Raw genomic sequence first — 21353 nt, 5'->3', positions numbered from 1 at the left:
CAAGGAAATGGCACCTGGGCGAAGGGGGTGGAGAAAGGCCGGGAGTGTTCCTTAAAGATCGCCTCACTCGGTTCTCCTTGAGAGTATCTGGAGGCCTCTGGGAAGGATCCCAATAGGGTATGTATCAGCCTTCCCGGTGTGCCCTTTCAGGATCACTGTGGATCACTGACCGACCGACCAACACCAGGACAGGGAGGGGGTCACTAGGCAGTGCAGCGGGTCCTGACGTCAGCCATGGCCTGGCTTCTTTGGTTTTGCTGCTTTTCTGGGCCTGCAGCTGACACACAACCAAGGTCTAGATGTATTTGATGTGGGTCCACCTCTCATTGTCTTGGGGGCTCAATGTCTACGGGCTATTTTCTGGCCTCCTTGTTGGTTCCCCCTCTAAGGGTCTAACCCACATGACTAGCAACATGGCAGGGAGGAAAGGTCAGGGGAGGGTCTGAACTGAATGACCAGGGATGTGAAAGGTCAGAGGATCTAAACCTCATGACCGCCAATATGCTAGGGAAAGAAAGGTTTTCCTGGAGACAAGGTCCTTGTTTTCCCACTTTGCCCCTCGGCACCCGGGGCTTTCCACCTGTGACCTTCTGTACTTGGCCCATGCTCCTTGCTCTGCTCATGTCTAACTGCCTATCACATAGTAATACTAATATATTTAAAACTAGAGGCCCCAGCCCTGACCAGTTTGGCTCAGTGGATAGAGCATCGGCCTGCGGACTGAAAGGTCCCAGGTTCCATTCCGGCCAAGGGCATGTACCTTGGTTGCGGGCACATCCCCAGTAGGAGGTGTGCAAGAGGCAGCTGATCGATGTTTCTCTCTCATTGATGTTTCTAACTCTCTATCCCTCTCTCTTCTTCTCTGTGAAAAATCAATAAAATATATTTAAAAAATAAATAAAAATAAATAAAACTAGAGGCCCAGTGCAGGAATTTCGTGCACTGAGGGGTGGGTCCTTCAGCCAGGCCTGCATCCTCTTGCAGTCCAGGACCCCTTGAGGGATGTCCAACTGCCAGCTTAGGCAGTCCAATTCCCCCAGCCGGCCCTGCCCTGATTGGCCCCAATCGGGACAGGCCAACCTCCCACCATCACCTCCTCCCAACAGGCTCAGCCCCGATCTGCCCCGATTGGGGCCGGGCCAGCCGGACCCCACCTGTGCACGAATTTGTGCAGTGGACCTCTAGTCTATATAATAAACCCTAAGTGACCATTATGGTAGAACGACCAGAATGACCAGTTGCAATGATGTGCACTGACCACCAGGGGGCAGACACTCAATATAGGAGCTGCCCCCTGGTGGTCAGTGTGCTCCCACAGGGGGAGCGCTGCTCAGCCAGAAGCTGGGGCTCACGGCTGGCGAGCGCAGTGGTGGTAGCGGGAGCTTCTCCTGCCTCCGCGGCAGCACTAAGAAAGGAACAGCAAGAAGTAAGGAGAGAGGGGTCCCAGACTGCAAGAGGGATGTCTGAGTGCCGGCTTAGGCCCGATCCTTACGGGGAGTGGGCCTAAGCCAGCAGGTGGACATCCCCTGAGGGGTCCCGGACTGCGAGAGGGATGTCCGACTGTCAGCTTAGGCCCACTCTCCTCAAGGGTCGGGCCTAAGCCGGCACTCAGACATCCCTCTTGCAGTCTGGGACCCCTTGCTCCTTACTGCTTGCTGTTCCTTTCTTAGTGCTGCCGCGGAGGCAGGAGAGGCTCCCGCTACCACCTCTGAGCTCGCCAGCCCTGAGCCCCAGCTTCTGGCTGAGCAGCGCTCCCCCTGTGGGAGCACACTGACCACCAGGGGGCAGCTCCTATATTGAGTGTCTGCCCCCTGGTGGTCAGTGCACATCATTGCAACTGGTCATTCTGGTCGTTCTACCATAATGGTCACTTAGGGTTTATTATATAGACTAGAGGTCCACTGCACAAATTCGTGCACAGGTGGGGTCCGGCTGGCCCGGCCCCAATCGGGGCAGATCGGGGCTGAGCCTGTTGGGAGGAGGTGATGGTGGGAGGTTGGCCTGTCCCGATTGGGGCCAATCAGGGTAGGGCCGGCTGGGGGAATTGGCCGCGGGCAATTGGCTCTGGGCCCCACCCCAATTGGGGTTGGGGGGCCAATGGGGGTGGGGGCAGCCATGGGGAGGGGCTGTGGGTGGGGCACCAGCTGGCCCTGCCCCCAAATGGGGTGAGGGGTGCCGATCGGGGCCTGTGGCCTGGGGGTCGGGCCATAGGTGATTGGCTGGCCAGCCCCACCCCCTATTGGCGGGGGGGGGGGGGGGAGCTATCAGGGGCGGGGCTGGCTGGCGGGGAGGGGCTGCAGGCCTATCTCGGTTGGTGGGCCAATAGGGGGCAGGGCTGGTTGGGGGGAAGAGGGTGGGGTGTTTGGCCAGCCGGCCCTGCCCTTGATCCAGGTGGGAGAGTCCGGTAGTAGGCAGTACTTATTAAAGGATACTTTTGAGAACAGTAACTGGGAAGAATGGGAAAAGAGCAGGTTTGAGCAGAGGGATAAGTAAAGCTGCAATGCTGGCCAGGGATCAGCCTCAGCGAACCACATAGAGAGCTCTTGGGTCAATGGGGAAAAACAGAGACACATGTACCTGATGGGGCTGGGTCACTGGCCACAGTGGGCCTCATAGCAACCGGTCATTATGGTTATTACAGCATTATGGTCGCTGGCTTTTATATACAGATAAGTCAACAGTCAACCAATATATATACGGTGCCCCAAAATGTATACACACTGAATAATTATAATGGCAGTATCTATTAAAATACATTTCATTTTCAAAATTGAGCTGTCAGCTGTTAAAGTGTGTATACATTTTAGGGGAAATATATATGAAACCCTGTCATGTGAAAACATGGATGAACCTTGAGCACACTGTGCTAAGTGAAAAAAGCCAATCATAAGTCAAATACTGCATGATTACACTTACGTGAGGTCAGTATCTAAAACAGTCAAACTCTTGCCTGACTGGTGTGGCTCAGTGGTTGAGTGCCAACCTATGTACCAATGGAATGGTGACAGGAGGTCAGGGCACATGCCTGGGTTGTGGGCTTGGTCCCCAGTGGGGGCTGTGCAGGAAGTAGCCGACCAATGATTCTCTCTCATCATTGATGTTTCTATCTCTCTCTCCCTCTCCCTTCCTCACTGAAATCAATAAAAAATTTATTAAAAAAATAAAATAGTCAAACTCTTAGAAGCAAAAAGTAGAATGGTGGTTGCCAGAGAAGGGGGAGAGGAAACAGAAAGTTAATTAACGGACATAATGTTTCAGTTAAGCAAGATGAAAAAGTTATAGATATCTGTTGTACAACAATGTGCCTATAATCAATAATATCAGTTACAAATCCGTTGAGGGTAGCCCTGGCCAGTTTTTCACAATGGTTAGAGTGTCAGCCCTTGCACTGAAGAGTCTCGAATTCAATTCCTGGTGAAGGGCACGTGCCTGGGTTTCTGGTTCGCTCCCTGTCCCCTGGTCAGGGGGCATGTGCAGGAGGCAATCAGTTGATGCGTCTCTCACATCTATGCTTCTCTCTCTCTCTGTCCCTCCCTCTTTCCCTTCCGCTCTCTCTGAAAAGCAATGGAAAAATATCCTCTGGTGAGGATTTTTTTAAAAATCTATTGAGGGTAGATCTCATATTAAGTGTTCTTGCCACAATTAAATAAAAAATGAAAAATATCCTATTTCCCAATTTTTAAAATATTTTTGTAACATATCTGAAGCAATAAAAGAAAAAACCCATAATCTTAATAATGATAATATTTGTATAATAGAATAGTTCCCTGGGTAATTTTAATTTCAGTTTCCTAATTTTTTTTGTGTAGAATATGGAAGGCAGACTTTGAAGTCAAGACAAACCTGAGTTCAATTCCTACCTATGACTTAAAATTTCTGTCACCTTGAACAAGTTCCTCTACTTCTCTGTACATCTTTCACCCATGAGGCAAAGAGTATCTGCCTCACAGGGTTGCTATGATTACAGTTAAGCAAGATGACATGCTAAGTGTTAGCACAAATGCCTGGCAAGCGCTCAAAAATTATATTATGAAAATTCCAGTTAGAATTATACCTAGTTTGTTTACCTTTTACCATCATTATTACTTTTCTGTTGAACAAGCAGTACATAACATATTGTTCTGAAACCTGGTCCATGCCCACAATGTCCTTATTTTGGGTGTTTCTCGTGTCACAATTTTTTTGCTTATTCCCAACAGAATCTTAGCACGAAATTCTTTCTTTACCAATTCTGCTAAACCAGCATCACAGGACTATTTCTGTGGTGCAAAAAAAAAAAACAAAAACAAAAATTAAAAAAAAAATTCTCTCATCCTTCTGATTTAGGTTATGAATAGAGCTCTGACATTTTAAGTACACCAGGTTTGGATGAACCAAGGTTTAGAAACTGTCATTTTAGATCTCAAAATTCTTGTACTTACTTGGGTCTTCAGAAAACAAACTTGGGGGAATGGGACAGCCAGGGCCTTTGGCCTAGATTCCTAAGTCTGCAAGTTACCAGCCCCATGGCCTTGAACAAGTTTCTTCATCTCTTCCCACTCAATTTTCTTACTGATAACAGAGGGAAACCGGAGCTTACAAGGTTAGGATCTGCAAAGCCCATTATCTAGCTTTGCACAGTAGAAAACTGATGACCCACTTGGGTGCTGTAAAAGTAGAGCTTTTAATCATAACCCTTGTACCTAAATAAAACAAAAGTTAACCCTCAGTATAACAAATGCCACTAAATGCCTTGCACATAAATGCAAATGCCTACACTTACTACTTTACTGATAGAAGTATTATCAAAAGCTGAGACCATATTCCATGCCATTTACTTCATTTAGATTTCAATTTTACAAGGAAAATATGGGACACAACTTTTTATTTTTTGGAACACAGCTTTTTTAAAAAAATATGTTTTTATTGATAGCAGAGAGGAAGGGAGAGGGAGAGAGACAGAAACATCCACGGTGAGAGAGAATCATGGATCGGCTGCCTCCTGCATGTCCCTCACTGGGGGTGAAGCCTGCCACCCGGGCATGTGCCCTGACCGGGACTCCAACCCCGACCTCCTAGTTCCTAGGTCAACACAACCACTGAGCCACACCAGCCAGGCTGGGACACAACTTTTAAGACATGATCAGAATAGTTTATAAGAAACTCAAATAAATCTGATCACCAACACAGAAATATCTCATAGCTGATTTTAGGGGATGGTATTCAACTCGAGTAGGATTATCTGGGTTCTTATCTTCATTCTCCCTAGCTGCTAGAGCTAAGTCAACCTACTTATCCAGTTCTGTGACTCAGTTTCCTATTTGTTAAATTCAACAAACTATGTATTAGATACCTACTAATTGCCAGACATTTACACACACACACACACACACACACACACACACACACACACCCTTCCCATGCCATAGAGGTTACCACCAGGATTGAAATGTGTATTGAGTGCTTAGAACTGGCTGACAGAAGTAGCAGAGTCCAGAGAGGATGAAGTTTCAGACAGTAGCAGCTGGAGGTTGACTACCTAAATCCAGTTCCTGGCTTTGCCACTTCCTGCTAGGTGATCTTGGCTATCACTGGACCCTCTGTGCCTCACCTTCCTCATGGACAAGAGGAGAATGATAGTAGCCTAGCTCATAGGGTTGTTGAAAAATTAAACCAATTGATATATGCAGAGTACCTGCAACAGAAGCCAGAACCTAGAAAATGCTCCTGACGTGTGAACTGTAATTTTTATCACACTGCCTATCCCGGCATATACAAGGCACTTAGCCAATGGTTGCTATCATACACCTTGCCTTGGATTTTTTTGGCCAAGTAAATTATATGGTAGCATTAACATTTTTTTTCTTTTAATCTTTATTGTTGAAAGTATTACATAGGTCCTCCTCGCCCCCCCCCCCCCATTAACCTCTTCCAGTCCGCTCCCGTTCTCCCCTGCCCCCTCCTGTATTAACATTTAAAAACTGGAAATGTTCATCAAATTTTTATAAATATAAAACTTAGTATGACACTAGATTCCACAAATGAATTATAGTTCAATATAAGCTTGTTATAGTTAGGTTGCTAGTTGACTTAAAAAAATTCGTTTTGTTTTACAGAGGGAAACATTGATTTGTTATTCCACTTATTTGTATATTCATCTGTTACTTCTTGCATGTGCCCTGATCCGGGATTAAACCAGCAACCTTGGCATATAAGGACCATCGCTCTCACCAAGCAAGCTCTCTGGCCAAGGCTTGTTGACTTCACCTTTTTTATTTTAAAATATATTTTATTGATTTTTTACAGAGAGGAAGGGAGAGATAGAGTCAGAAACATCAATGAAAGAGAAACAGCAATCAGCTGCCTCCTGCACACCTCCCACTGGGGATGTGCCTGCAACCCAGGTACATGCCCTTGACCAGAATCGAACCTGGGACCCTTCAGTCCGCAGGCCGATGCTCTATCCACTGAGCCAAACTGGTTTCGGCTGACTTCACCTCTTTAAAATATTTTTTAGACATTTTCATGGTTCAGCCTCTCCCAGGAGTGAAGTTTTACGCCACTCAGTCTGGAATTTCCTAGCCAGCGCCAGTGAGGGATGAAGTTCTAGACCTGGACCATAAACGCCCTATGTGCTTCTCTGTGCAATGGCTCCAACCATCCCGGACAATTGGGCTAGCTAGTAGGTATAGCAGTGCCCTCCCCAGCTCACCTCACCAGACCCTAACGTGAAAATATACACAGTGGTACTTTTAGAAGTGGAAGCTGTCACCCCAGCGGAACTGCCTTGCAAGTCTCACTCTTCAACCCTTTAGAAAGTTCCAAGTGGGCAAATTAACCTTTGTACTGGGCCCAAAGCAGTTTTTATTCCAAGCTGTTTGCAACGCTACCAAAAAGCAGATGTCATACCCCATGAACATTCTTTAGAATTAGCATCACTGTTAGCTTACCTGCACCTGCAGAAATCCCTTCCTTCTTTTCAATTACTCACCTTCTTTTGGAACACCATTTGGGTTTGTCTGAACGGGTGTGCGGCAGCTTTGTGCACAGAGGAGTGGTTCTATGGCAAATCTCACAGGGGGATCTGATCATAAAATCCTAACTGGCCAGGTCATGGTGGGTAGTTACACCCCAGGCATAGAATAGGAAAAAGGCCTATCTTTGCCTAAGCAAGCCCTGTCTTGTGTCTGTGCATCTAAATAGATCAACACACCTTTAAAATGCTTCTTTTCAAACTCTCTTCTAAAGCCACCCACCCTAACTATTCTGTAATCTAATCCCTTTCTTGCCTTCTCCCACCTTCATGTAATCTTCCTTACACTCCAATGCATTAAAAAACCCTGCAAACTACCATTCTGGGAGTACCAACTCTTATAGGTTTGGATGTTTTTTATGTCAACAGATTCTGTTCTTTTGCATCTCAAATAAGTGCCTATTGCCTCTCAAAGAAAATATAACTGCCGAAACCGGTTTGGCTAAGTGGATAGAGCGTCAGCCTGCGGACTGAGGGGTCCCAGGTTCAATTCCGGTCAAGGGCATGTGCCTGGGTTGCGGGCACTTCCCCAGTGGGGGATGTCAGGAGGCAACTGATCGATGTTTCTCTCTCATCGATGTTTCTAACTCTCTGTCTCTCTCCCTTCCTCTGTAGAAAGTCAATAAAATATATTTAAAAAAAAATGTTAACTGTAAATTCATGGCTTTGTATCAGTATCAAATATTTATGTACTAAGGCTAAATTCAATGTGAAAACTGAAAGCCTTGTTTCCCAGAATTCTCTGCAGGTTACTTAAGAAAAAAGCATAAACTAGAGAACCCTAAAACCATTTATTCATATATTTTTATTTGGAAATGTTTATATCAGTACAGTGAAACTAAATTTTAAAAGACACTGGATGTCATCAGTTTGGATATCATTAGTTTATTATAAAAGAGACACGGAAATTATTTACATGATGAAAGATTTCAGAACTTCAATGGAATGGGCAGCTCCACATGATGCCATTTCAATAGTGATTTATTTCAGTCTACATACTTTCCAAGAATGTCACCATCTCTAAATAAGAAATAGTCCTGCAAATAGAGAAACCATTAGTTAAGGGAAAAAAAAAAAAGCAAACATGTAACTTTAAAAAATTACTAAGTTTTTAAGAAAATACATTAAGTTTACACACCTTGTCGTCTATAACTACTTTGGTGCCTCCATATTCTGGAAGAAGAACTTTATCTCCAACTTTCACGCTAACAGGTTGAACCTCTCCACCCTTCAGAAAATAAGGATATGTATTAGCAAAAACATCTAGCTTACAAACATTCACACCTGACGGGGGTTAATCACATGTGCTCACTCAAGCCAAGTGTTGAAAAAGGACTTGATAGTGAAGTGATACGGTATCTACAACCTCAGTTCTTCACTCCAAGGTATCACTGGAGAGTTAGTTACATTTTGAAACAATGCCCACACGGTGGCTTCAACTAAAACCTGACTTCAGTGTGAAAGTTCAAGAAGTCATGCAGGGAAAAAGCTAACCTGAGCTAATGTTTTAATGGTTAAATATTAACATAACCTATGGACCGGACCGTTTGAAATCAGCCCGTTTTTAAAACCATGTGCACACGGTCATGTTTCATTCAGCATTCAAAAATGTAAGAAAAACGTCGCGAGTTGGAACAGACTGCTTTTGGGATTCAATTTCCTTTTCTCAAAAACAGATCTGGAGAGAGACTGGGACTGAAGCGCAGGGCTCGCTTCCTACAGGCTTCCTATTCCTGGCTCCTTGCTAGAACTTTCTTGCAGGCAACTTGCAACAATGCAATTCCCATATTTGACCCCAAGGGCATTATCTGTGTATTCAGGGTGACACTTGGAGAGGCTGAGATCTAACCAGTTACCTGGAGGATACCTGGAAGGCACAGTGCAACCTGTTAGCTTCACAGGTAAGCCAAGTAAGGGAAAAGGTGTGTGTGTGGGGGGGGGGGGGGGGGGTCAGGTAGGGCAGCCTCAGGGTTAGAGAGAGTAGCCCGATTCTTAAAGGCCCGCCTTCAGCAATAGCAAAGCATAATTCTGTTTTCATCTTCTCCGACTCTCCACGTAAAAACGAGCACCTTCATTTTACGATCATTTTCATTAAAGAGCCAGATCAGACGGGACGGAACTAAGAAAACGACCCGAAAACAATACCAGCTACTTAAAGGGCTCCTTTTAATAACCACCAAGGATTTATCTTCCCTTCCACTTCTCACACACACACACACACACACACACACAACAGCTGCAACTTAGCTCCGGGTTACCTTTCCCTTGGAGCCGGACCCCACGGCGACGACGGTGGCCTGCAGCACCTTGCCCTGGGCCTTCTCCGGCAGCATGATGCCCCCCTTGGTGACGGTCTCCGCGGCGCTCCTCTCCACCAGCACGCGGTCGAAGAGGGGGAGGAACTTCCGAAAGGCCTGTCCTGCCTGCGGGAGGGAAAGGCCCGGGTGGGAACAGCGGCCGTGGCCATGCCGTGCACAGGCCAGGCCTCGGCGAACGGGACGGAGATCGCAGCTCGGACTGCTCGGTCTGGAGACCTGCGGACGGCCCCGCGCACACGCCCAGGTGCTGCCCCGTCCCCTCCGGAGGGTCCTCGGCCAGGCGGGCTTCCAAAGGCGACCTGCGTCCATCCCAAGGTCAAGCATTTCCCTCCCTTAGGGCACTTCCAGCAGACACTCAAGTCCACCGCTCCGCCCAGGGCCACGCTTTCTGCCCGACATCGCCCGTCCACGGAGGCCCTGCCGGGGACAGCGGGTGGACCGCCGCGCGCGCGTCCCGGCTCCCGCCCCCCGGCCCCACGCCCGCTGCACACGCGCGTGCCCAGAGCCCGCGGCGGAGGAAGAGTCGGGGGTCCCGGCGTCCCCGGTGCCGGGCCGGTGCGGGCCCTGAGCGACTCCTGCCCCTGCCAACGAGAACCGGCCGGGGGCCCCCGCCCCCGGGCCGGCCGGTGCCCACGCGGGCTCACCATGACTCCGGCCGCCGCCGCCCGTGCTCCGCTGTCGCGCCGCGGCCGCCAGGAGAGAGCCGCAGTCGCCGCTGGCCACGTGAACCCGGGGCCGCCCAGCGCGCAGGCGCCCGCCCCGCGCCCCGCCCCCCGGAGGGCGGCAGCCGCGCCGCGCGCCGCGATTGGCTCCGAGGCATCGGCACCGCCCACTTCCGCGGCGACCGGGAGGCGGGAGAAAAGAGGAGCTCTTTCTAGGCTTTTCCAGGCCGCCTGCCCAGGGGAAAGTCCGCTCCCCGCGCCCGCTCGCGGAAGTGACGCCACTTGACCCTTGACCCACAGGGCGCGCGGCCCCTTCCGGAAAGTTCTAGAACCGAGCGCCGCCCCGGAACTAGCCTAAGTCGGCCGGGAAGGCTGGGGCCGCCGGCCGGGCCCCGCGCGGGTAGGGAGGGGCGGGGCCTGCGCGCCGCGGTGCCGATTGCCGGGCCGGGGCCGACGGGGGGCGGGGGCGGCGCCGGCGCACGCGTGGCCGCGGGGCGGGGAGCTTGGCGGGAGGGGCCCAGCTCATTGCCGTGTGCGCCCTGCACTCTGTCCCTCACTCGCCGCCGACGGCCCGCCTCGCCGCCCGCACGCCCTGCCGCTGCCCCGCAGGTACGCGGCCGCCCGCGCCGCTTCCCCCCGGCGCCCGGGACCCCGGAGCGGCCCTCCCCCTGCTGCGATGGGGCCTGGGCGGGTCGGCCCGGGCGAGCCTCGGGTTCCCCCCGGCGCCGCAGGCCCGGATCGGCCGGCCCAGGCCCCGCGGGTCGGGTCCATGCGGTGCCCGTCACGTGCGGCGTGGGTCGCTCGCCCGGCAGGCGCGGGGGGGAGGGCTGGCCCGGAGCGCGTGGGGGTCGGGGAGGGTGCACCCCTAGGGCCTCCCGATGCAGCCCCCGGCAGGCCGGCTGCGGGGAGAGGGGTCGCAGCCGCGTGGGGACTTCCTCGGGCCCCGCGGGCTGGGCGGGGTGCGGCGCCTGCACTCTTGACCTTGCTCGGGGCGTTCGGATGGGGAGACACGTGGGGCCGCGCGGGGTGGGCCGGGCCGAGCAGCCGGTGCAGCGGCCTAGCCGGCGGCCCCGGGGACACATTTTGCTAAGGTTTTTGCAGAGTCGGGGACATTTTTGCTCCGCTGACCCCCGGGTTCACGACCTTCTTTCCCGCGGACTCGGGGTCTTGGGGCGCGTTGGAGGGGTTGGCTCCCACGGCCGTTTCAGCAGCGGAAGATGAACGCGCTTTCGCTAGCGGCAGCGGGGGCAGGGCCCCGGCTGCAGACGGCTGCCCCGGGCATCGGGGCTGGCACAGGTCAGCCCGGTTCCCGTCCGCCGTTTGCTCGGTGGCGCGGGTGGCGCCTCGGGGGGTGCGGGTGTGGATGTACCGCTGACCTGCCTGTCTCCTCCGCTCCCCAGAAATGCTTCGATTGCACACAGTCCTTCGCCAGGTGAGGCCCGTGTCCAGGGCGCTGGCTCCTCATCTCACTCGGGCTTACGCCAAAGATGTAAAATTCGGTGCCGAGGCTCGAGCCTTAATGCTTCAAGGTGTCGACCTTTTAGCCGATGCTGTAGCCGTTACTATGGGGCCAAAGGTATCAGTATTATTTTATTGTCATTGGTGGTACTGTGAGTTCATTCATATTTTACTGATGGCAGATAGTCACGCTGAACTTGGACAGTATAGGAGTATCCATTTTTGAGAGAACCCAATTTATATGTAAGTTCCACATTAATGGTTAATCTTTTTTTCTTTTTCTTATATGTAATAGTCTTAAAACTTAAGTTTAGGAAATTTCATTTTGTGTGATGTGTGATGTAATCCATTGGTAACTCAGAGTTTAAGATGGATTCTTAAACTCCAGGTAGGGTTCACCTTGCTTGCCAGCTTTTGTTAAATTTTGGATTGTTTCCCAGCAAATAGCAAGCATAGAGGGAAGGATGGTACTTATCTCCTATAATACCTAAATACGTTCTTGAAGGTTCTAGTTTTACCTACTTTTTTCTGCTGTCCCTTCTGTTCCAAAGCACATTTAAAAATTTGTCTTGCTTAACATGAGACTGGCGAGTGAGTAGTAATAAATTGAAGAGGCCTTTGAAGGTTGTGCACAGTGGAGTGATGGTTCATTTTAGTTTGAAAACAATTCAAATATCAAAGTGATCCAAACTGTATAAATGAGGCATTGGAAAGGAGACATATGTAATACTTTAAACAATAAAGAATTAAGAAAAAAAATAAGGCATTGGCATGCCTCCCAAATAACAGCTTTGGTTCAAACAAAAAGCTGCCAATACTCTGCAGCATACTTGAGAAATATTTAATGTTCAGTGGCCCTGCAGGAGTGCGCTGTGCTTGCCTCGCAGTTAATATTTTAGTAACTACACTTTAAAGCGAGTTAAAAGTAAGTTTTCACATGACTTTCCAAGTAGCAGGCTCTGGGGAAAACTTGAAGTATAAGTAACGTGAAGAATTTCATTATATTTTTAGAGTTTTTATGAGTTTATTTGAGCATAACTGATTATAGTTGCCAGGAAGATCTAAAATGCTCCTGTTTTATAACATCCTTTAGTCTCTAGGATTTTTATCTTATAGAATACCTTATCGAAAATTATGCACTTGATAACAACGAGGTGTTTTTCTGTAAACAAAGTTCATTGATGAACCTGCCCTTGAGGTTTATGCTGCAGATCTGATAATATGTTGAGGCTTTCAAGTGTGTGGTTCTGTAACTTTTCCCCCTTCTTTTTCCCTCTGCAATTACAGGGAAGAACAGTGATTATTGAACAGAGCTGGGGAAGTCCCAAAGTAACAAAAGATGGTGTGACCGTTGCAAAGTCCATCGACTTGAAAGATAAGTATAAAAATATTGGCGCTAGACTTGTTCAAGATGTTGCCAATAATACAAATGAAGAGGCTGGGGATGGCACCACCACGGCTACTGTGCTGGCACGCTCCATTGCCAAGGAAGGCTTCGAGAAGATCAGCAAAGGTGCTAATCCAGTGGAAATCAGGAGAGGTAGGAATGCCTCCGCATTGTCAGACATTGTTTGAACTGTCCATTGAATTAGAAAGTTGATTCTTATTTCTCTTCCTAAAAATCCTCATGCTGAATATTCCTTTAGCAAATAGTGATTGAATGCCTGGCTGTGTGGTGAGCACTGTACAAGGTGGTAAGGAGGAAAATGAGACATTTCCTGTTGTCAGTCTCCCCATCACCCTGAAAGCTAATATTTTTAATGGAAGATACAGTATGTACTGTGTACCTTGAAAACAGTCAACTTCTGGGGATTAGAGCAGAGAGAGATTGTACAGTTCTGATGCTTTACCCTTAGTAAGTAGGGCCTAATAAGCAGCTAAGTCGCCCAGGATGTCACAGATTTTTTAAAGCAGATTTTTACTTCTCTCTCTCCTTTTTTTTTTTTAATTGATTTGAGAGAGAGAGAGAGAGAGAAACATTGATTTTGTTGTTCCACTTATTTATGCATTCATTGGCTGCTTGTGTGTGCCCTGATCAGGAAATGAACCCACAACCTTGACCTACAGTCTAAGCAACTAAGATACCTCTTAACAACACATACTTTGTTATTGGCCTGCATTTTGGTTATTATTGCTTGTTTCAGGAAGCTAGACCACTGTTTGTTATTTATTTAATTTTAGTCCTCACTAGAGGAGTGGAGATATTTTTTCATTGATTTTTTTTTTTTTTTTTTTTTTTTTTTTTAGAGAGAGAGTTTACAGGATGGGAGGAGAGAGAGAGAGAGATCCATGTGACAGACACATCATTTGATTGCCTCCCACACGTGCCCCTTCCAGAGGCACATTGGATTGGGAATGATTTATACAGAATGAGTTGAATGGTTAGATTTTTGCCAATTGTACACCTCAATTCTTTTAGTTTAATTTTCAAAATATTTTGGCATTGTGGGACTTGATTAAAGTTCCTGTTTCAGTGCATGCCATCCAGCTCCATATGATTTGGAAAAATTCTGGCACAGAAGCAGTGTGTAAGCTGTTCAGGCATGAAAACATTTATATAAATCAAAATTTTTATGTGACATGTAGACATGAGAGAATAAGTATTGTAATGATGTTTATTCTTGACCCAGGTGTGATGTTAGCTGTTGATGCTGTGATTTCTGAACTTAAGAAGCAATCTAAACCTGTGACAACCCCTGAAGAAATAGCTCAGGTAGGGATTTTTCATAATAATTTGTGGTAAAGTAAAATATTTAATAACATTTCATGGAAATCATACACCAATTTCAGAATAACAGTACTATTCAATCACCTACATTGGAAGCATTTTTCTTACTGAATACTTGCTAAAATATTTAAAAATAATTCAGTGATCATGACACGAGTCTTAATGGACTGCTATTTTATTTCTGTATGCTATAAGACTTATTTGTATGTATGTGGTAGTATTGCCATGTTTGCCAAAGGAAAACAAAATAATGGGGTCAGCCTCTTTAATTCACTGTTTTTGTTTAAAAGAATAATTGCATGTTTCATGTCTTTTGAAAATAATGTAGCCAAATAATAAGTTGAAAACATAAAACCCCCTTCCTCTGTTGTCCCCTCCCCCCATGGATGTATCCATTTGGAAGTTACTAGGAAAAGGAGGGGAGTTGATGGAGAACACTAACCTACCTTGTAATTTGGAAAGGTAACTTGATCGTTTCAGGTTGCTACAATTTCTGCAAATGGAGACAAAGAAATTGGCAACATAATTTCTGATGCAATGAAAAAGGTTGGAAGGAAAGGCGTCATCACTGTAAAGGCAAGTGTGTTTTCCATGGTAGCCTGAAATGAGATGTCAGCACAAAATTCTATCTGTATGTTTCTAAGAGTATATTCTATTTTATTCTTTCATGTGTACTGTCAGCACCTGTATAGAATAGAGTACTTAACTCTGCTTTGTGTGAATTACTAGCCTTTGCTGTGAGGAATGAATCCATCCTGACATAAGTGATACTGTCTTCTAGTTGTAAAAGTTAATTCAGATAAGCTTTCTGAGAATGTTTTCAGCAGTAGAGTAGGATGCCATGGGGCATTTACATACTCCTACCTGGATCCCTTAAGTAAGATAAGTGGGGTCAACTTGTTAATCTGGTCTGTAGGTACAGTTTTTGTGTTTCTTTAATGAAATTCATACAGCTAACTCTTTGATTCTTTTCATAGGATGGAAAAACCCTGAATGATGAATTAGAAATTATTGAAGGCATGAAGTTTGATCGAGGTTATATTTCTCCATACTTTATTAATACAGCAAAAGGTAAGAGCAAGTCAATGACTGAAATATTTTAAAAATACGTTGTTTGCTATGTGTCAGACTGTTGGCATTAGTTGGTGTCGTATCTCTGAAAACAAATTCGTATGTTACTGAAGTTAAAAAGTATGAGAAATAGAGAAAAAATGTGAACTTATTGGTGACTTTTACTAGTAAAGTATACTAGAACTTTGATTTATAGCTTTTTCCGTTACATAAATTTCAGAATATTAAAGTTCTAAAGTTGCTTTGAAACGTTCATTGTTTTGCAGGTCAGAAATGTGAATTCCAAGATGCATACGTTCTGTTGAGTGAAAAGAAAATTTCTAGTGTTCAGTCCATCGTACCTGCTCTTGAAATTGCCAATGCTCACCGGAAGCCCCTGGTCATAATTGCTGAAGATGTTGATGGAGAAGCTCTCAGTACACTCGTTTTGAATAGGTAATAGCAGTGATATTTGGTTTATTTTTCTAGATGAATAATTTATATTGACATTAGGAATCTCCATTATGTGCCTCCACCCAGAGTTCTGTGTAATACAGGTGTGCTTCATGGACCCTTAGTCCAGTTATAATGGCGGCGTATTTTTTAATTGGACCTCAAAGTCCTTAATGTTTTGTGCAACTGTCTCATAGCCTAATTTTGTATATGGTATCTTTCTATTTTTATAAGTGTTTACAGTTATTTTTAGGTAAATGATTAAATTTTGTTTTCATTTTTTTTTAAAAAAAAAAGATTTTTCTGGAAAACTATGTTCACAATTATAGTTTTGCATGGGAAAAGTTCAGTAAACAACTGCCGTACCAAAAGTTTCAGATCTAAGTGTACTCAGCAGTGTTTTACATAATATGTTAGAAAATTTATATATATGTAATTTTTTTATTGATTTTTAGAGAGAGGGAAAGAGAAACAGTGATGAGAGGCTGCCTCCTGCATGCTCCCTACTTGGGATTGAGCCTGCAGCCTGGCCATGTGCCCTGACTGGGAATCGAACCAGCAACCTCTTGGTGCATGGGACGATGCTCAAGCAACTAAGCCACACTGTCCAAGGCAAAAGAAAATTTTAATTAGTGAATAGTCTGAACCAGAAATAGGCACTCAACCTAAAATTAAGTGAGGTCTATTCACTTAATTTTTAAAATCTATAATGCATTACTTTTGACTTTAAGACAGGTAATGTTAATGCTGTAAATAGAATCTTAGGGCATTACTAAACTATCTACTCTTAAGGTAAGAATTGAGGTATATTAGAAGTAAGGTTTTCCAATTTTATTTTAATGGAAATGCACAAATGAAATAGGTATGTATGTATTAGAGATTACACACCTTGACCTGACCCAAAAGCTCTGAGTTTACTTATCCTGGAATGATTGTTAGCTTGGATTTGCTTTTTGGATTATTAAAAAAAAGCCTTAGAGATTGTGGAATTTGAAGCTAACATAAAAACAAAAACAATAGGCTTACCGAGTTTCCATTGGGCCATTTTATTGGTAGCTGAAAAGTTGGATGTCTTATTTACTTGCCATATCATTAAAGCTTATCCACTCTGATTTTTATTTGACTTTTTTTAGTAAAATAGACCAGCTGTCTTTTTTTTTTTTTTAATATATTTTATTGATTTTTTACAGAGAGGAAGGGAGAGAGAGATAGACAGTTAGAAACATCGATGGGAGAGAAACATCGATCAGCCGCCTCCTGCACATCTCCCACTGGGGATGTGCCCGCAGCCCAGGTACATGCCCTTGACCGGAATCGAACCTGGGATCCCTCAGTCCGCAGGCCGACGCTCTATCCACTGAGCCAAACTGGTTTCGGCTAGACCAGCTGTCTTGAAGTGTGTGTATTCCTTTTGTTTTTCAATCTGGTCTCAAGGGAACATTTCTTTGATTGTATATTCTAAGTATTCATTACCTGCTCAAATTGCTATTAGCAACATTGACATTTAAAAAGGCACTAAATTAAGAACACTGCTTGCTCAAACTTTAATAGCAACTTAATCTAATACTATATGGAACCCATGGGGTAAGTGCTGATTAGATGACCCTCAAATTTAATAATTCTCATTTTTCAGTCTGTGAAATAGTTACCTTTGTTTTTAACTTAACTGTTATTAATTACTGTTCCTAACAGGCTAAAAGTTGGTCTTCAGGTTGTAGCAGTCAAAGCTCCAGGTTTTGGAGACAATAGGAAGAACCAGCTTAAAGACATGGCTATTGCTACTGGTGGTGCCGTAAGTAACATAAATGTGGTATGGTTTACGGAATGTTACTTATACTTCCAGGTCTAAAGTTAATATGTAGAATTTACACTTTTTACAATCACAGAACTGCCAACTGAACTGCTTGCTTTATCTCTGTTTCTGTTGCATGTCTGGGAGGTGGAGGCTGGGTTAAGCTGTGCCACATTCCCTTCTCTACCTTATTGACTAATCTAGTTTTAAGAATATAGTAAAAAGACAGGGGACTTATGAGTTAGTTCTGGTTCCACCAAAAGTGTGACCTTGGGTGAATTTCCTGAGTTTACACTTTTCTCATATAAAGCTCAAATATTGAGGGTTAAGTGAGAAGTTGGAAATGCAATGGAAGACTATACTCAGTGGTCTGAAAATCTCACATTTCAAATAAATAACAGTAAAACAAGATTTTTTGTTTTGTTCATTAAGACACTGCATGCTGTGTTATTAATAAACGTTTAGTATAATGGAAAAACCATCGCTGAGACTTGCTCCTTTTTCAATGTTTTTGTTAGGTGTTTGGAGAAGAAGGTTTGACTCTCAACCTAGAAGACGTTCAGCCTCATGACTTAGGAAAAGTTGGAGAGGTCATTGTGACCAAAGATGATGCCATGCTCTTGAAAGGAAAAGGTGACAAGGCTCAGATTGAAAAACGTATTCAAGAAATCATCGAGCAGTTAGATACCACAACTAGTGAATATGAAAAGGAAAAACTAAATGAACGCCTGGCCAAACTCTCAGATGGGGTAGCTGTGCTGAAGGTAAGAGTTCATGCTTGACTTCTTGGGCTCTTGTTCAGGGGATTAGCTTCCTCATGGAGATAGTTGTTATTTGAGCTTTTAAGTAAACTAGGTGCTAATGACTCTTGGCTGTCAGCATCTTGAGTCAGAGAAGCCATACTAACTGGACTGACTTTAATCTTCAGGTCGGTGGGACAAGTGATGTGGAAGTGAATGAAAAGAAAGACAGAGTCACAGATGCCCTCAATGCCACCCGAGCTGCTGTGGAGGAAGGCATTGTTCTGGGAGGGGGCTGTGCCCTGCTTCGGTGCATTCCGGCCTTGGACTCTTTAACTCCAACTAATGAAGATCAAAAAATTGGTAAAAAAGTTAACTTACAAATGAGTTTATTTGCAGCCTGTTTTTAGTCTTTCTGTTAGAAAATGTTGCCCACTAAATGGGACAGTAAATCACAAAGCAATTTCCAGAATAACAAAAGTACAATAGCACTGATGTCAAGAGATGAAGATGCATCATCATTTTCAGGGGAAATGATTTGGCCTGTAGTGTATTCCAATTGTAATTTTCCTGTGCCAGTACTCTCACAAGTTGAATTCTGTTTTAATATTTATAAAAGAAATAAGGTGGCTAAAATTTGTTTTCTTTATAGGTATAGAAATTATTAAGAAAGCACTAAAAATTCCTGCAATGACCATTGCTAAGAATGCAGGTGTTGAGGGATCGTTGATAGTTGAGAAAATTTTGCAAGGTTCCTCAGAAATTGGTTATGACGCCATGCTTGGAGAATTTGTGAATATGGTGGAAAAAGGAATCATTGATCCAACTAAGGTAAGTAGCTGATCACTTTCTAAAAAGTCTTTTAATAAGTCCTCCGTTTTAATTTACTAAGTAAAAAGTGATATCTTATGAAACTCTTCCCCTAGGTTGTAAGAACTGCTTTACTGGATGCTGCTGGCGTGGCCTCTCTGTTAACAACAGCAGAAGTTGTGGTCACAGAACTTCCCAAAGAGGAGAAGGACCCTGGGATGGGGGGGATGGGCGGCATGGGGGGAGGGATGGGAGGCGGCATGTTCTAGCCCCGGAATAGAGCTTCACCATCATCACTGAGGACTGAGAGGAAGCGCAGGGCATCGCCTCACCTGTAACTTCAGAGAAGTCAGTTGAAGGAAGTGACTGAAGAAAAGGCTGGCTGATGTTCAAGAAAATCGCTCTAACCATCAGTTACTGGTTTCAGTTGACAACATACAATGGTTTACTGCTGTCATTGTCCATGCCTACAGATAATTTATTTTGTATTTTTGAATAAAAATACATTTGTACATTCCTGATAAGTGCAAGAGCCATGTACCAATGTACTGCTTTCAACGTCAATCACTGAGGCATTTTTACTACTATTCTGTTAAAATCAGGATTTTAGTGCTTGCCATCACCCGATGAGAAGTGAAGAAGCAGCCTTTCTGTGGAGAGTAAGAATAATTGTGTACAAAGTAGAGAAATACCAATTATGTGACCTTTGTGTAATAAAATTTGTTTAACGTTAGTTGAATTTTTATTTTCATCTGGGTCAGGGACTAGCCTAGTCTAACTTGGAGCTGTAGCACCTGATCTGCTCTAGGTGGGAAGGAACTCCTCAGGAAGGCCCTGGGCCTGCTGTGTAGTCTGGTGTAAGCTAGGCACTGAGGCAAACGTTTCCGCTGTCCTTATCTTGTATACATAGCTCGGGCAAAAATGGAAAAATACAATCCACCACAGGTCAAAAGCCTAAGTCACTTAAAATCCTGCACCTAAAAATAATTTTGCAGCTAGTTGATTAGAAGAAACGGAATGGGAAGTACTTGAGATTTCTAGTTGCTGTTAGAATGACTGGAGCCTAAAGAGATTAACCAGAGAAAAAGTAAGTGCTGGGCCTGAATGCTTGGATTATTTTAACCCTCTGAACAATCTTGGATTGGGGAACACTTGCTGAACTCTTGCTACAATTATGTACAAGCCAGGTTGACAACTGCAAGGTTGGTTTATTAAGAGTTCTGAGTTGCCTTCTCTGGAAAAATTACCTTTCCCCTCTTTGTGAGGATGGCCGATGTAGCTGCAAACTTCATGTCCTCACTCAACCAGGCAAACACCAAGGACATTTCCACAGAGAAAAATCTTACCGGTTTCATCTCAGTAGCATCTCCCCACCCCAGTTCCACTCACCAGGTGCCACTTCAAGGAGAAAGGGGTGTTGCTTCCCCTTTATGATGCAGAAAGTATAGTTGGCCGATTGTAGGTCCACAGTCACGGCCTCTAGACTGGACTAGATGGAGCACCCAGGGGCACTGATAGTAGGCCAGAAGGCTTGGGTTTATATCCTGTCTCGGCACTGTGACTTGGGTTCTGGACATACTTGAACCTCATGGGTCAAAAGGGATGGCTAGATCAAGGCAATATTACGTATTCCAGGGTTCCCTCACCAAAACACCAGCTACATGCTGCAGGGGTGGGCAAACTTTTTGACTTGAGGGCCACAATGGGTTCTTAAACTGGACCGGAGGGCCGGAACAAAAGCATGGATGGAGTGTTTGTGTGAACTAATATAAATTCAAAGTAAACATAAAAGGGTACGGTCTTTTCTTTTTTTTAGTTTTATTCATTTCAAATGGGCCGGATTCCGCGGGCCATAATTTGCCCACGGCTGTCTACAGCCTAAGCGCTAAGTTAGATTCTGAACCTAAGAGTTTACCTATGGTGTTTGGGAGAGCAGTGTTAAAGTACAAATTCTATTTCCATGAAAAGAAGTACTGTACAGAGAAAAAAGATACCTGGGACTTTGCTATTTAAAAAAAACTTTGTTATTGCCGAAACCAGTTTGGCTCAGTGGATGGAGCGTCGGCCTGCAGACTGAAAGGTCCCAGGTTCAATTCCGGTCAAGGGCAGGTACCTGGGTTGCGGGCACATCCCCAGTAGGAGATGTGCAGGAGGCAGCTGATCGATGTTCCTCTCTCATCGATGTTTCCAACTCTATCTCTCCCTTCCTCTCTGTAAAAAATCAATAAAATATATTTAAAAAAAAACCTTTGTTATCAAAGATAATTACATAGAAACTACTGCAGCTCTGGGAAAGAACCTGTGAGTGAGAAGACACTGCTCTACCTTTG

The 21353-nt window shown here is 45.2% G+C and overlaps 2 protein-coding genes across 3 annotated transcripts; one reads left to right on the top strand and one right to left on the bottom strand.

Annotated features, from left to right (window-relative positions):
• Positions 1-7789: 7789 nt before the first annotated feature.
• On the bottom strand, positions 7790-10085 carry HSPE1 (heat shock protein family E (Hsp10) member 1). The gene is made up of 4 exons (XM_081095351.1): positions 9975-10085; positions 9271-9435; positions 8151-8240; positions 7790-8049 (listed from the first exon to the last, which is right to left on the bottom strand). Exons 1-4 carry the CDS (start codon positions 9975-9977, stop codon positions 7999-8001), a joined length of 309 nt encoding a protein of 102 aa, XP_080951477.1. The 5' UTR covers positions 9978-10085; the 3' UTR covers positions 7790-7998.
• A 98-nt stretch (positions 10086-10183) lies between these two features.
• HSPD1 (heat shock protein family D (Hsp60) member 1) lies at positions 10184-19756 on the top strand. Of its 2 annotated transcripts, none has more exons than XM_081095348.1 (12): positions 10184-10392; positions 11393-11568; positions 12738-12990; positions 14081-14163; positions 14659-14754; positions 15156-15249; positions 15516-15684; positions 17374-17473; positions 17992-18237; positions 18402-18576; positions 18866-19044; positions 19140-19756. In XM_081095348.1, exons 2-12 carry the CDS (start codon positions 11395-11397, stop codon positions 19290-19292), a joined length of 1722 nt encoding a protein of 573 aa, XP_080951474.1. In that variant the 5' UTR covers positions 10184-10392; positions 11393-11394; the 3' UTR covers positions 19293-19756. The 2 variants fall into 2 exon arrangements, with proteins under 2 accessions (XP_080951474.1, XP_080951473.1); XM_081095347.1 differs by lacking the exon at positions 10184-10392 and adding an exon at positions 10480-10601.
• Positions 19757-21353: the final 1597 nt, after the last annotated feature.

The sequence above is a fragment of the Myotis nattereri genome (assembly GCF_964212035.1).
Source record: "Myotis nattereri genome assembly, chromosome: 7".
Lineage (NCBI taxonomy): Eukaryota > Metazoa > Chordata > Mammalia > Chiroptera > Vespertilionidae > Myotis > Myotis nattereri.
The sequence above is the reverse complement of the archived record's forward strand: the minus strand, read 5'-3'. Positions and strand labels throughout refer to the sequence as shown.

Bases quoted from the DNA above. Each gene is read 5' to 3' on its own strand.
- HSPE1 (XM_081095351.1), bottom strand. The intron at 8,241-9,270 runs GTAACCCGGAGC...TATTTTCTGAAG, and splicing joins GGTCCGGCTCCAAGGGAAAG to GGTGGAGAGGTTCAACCTGT. The intron at 8,050-8,150 runs GTGTGTAAACTT...CTCTATTTGCAG, and splicing joins AAGTAGTTATAGACGACAAG to GACTATTTCTTATTTAGAGA.
- HSPD1 (XM_081095348.1), top strand. From the start codon at position 11,395: ATGCTTCGATTGCACACAGTCCTTCGCCAGGTGAGGCCCGTGTCCAGG. The intron at 15,685-17,373 runs GTAATAGCAGTG...TGTTCCTAACAG, and splicing joins AGTACACTCGTTTTGAATAG to GCTAAAAGTTGGTCTTCAGG. The intron at 18,577-18,865 runs GTAAAAAAGTTA...TTTTCTTTATAG, and splicing joins TAATGAAGATCAAAAAATTG to GTATAGAAATTATTAAGAAA.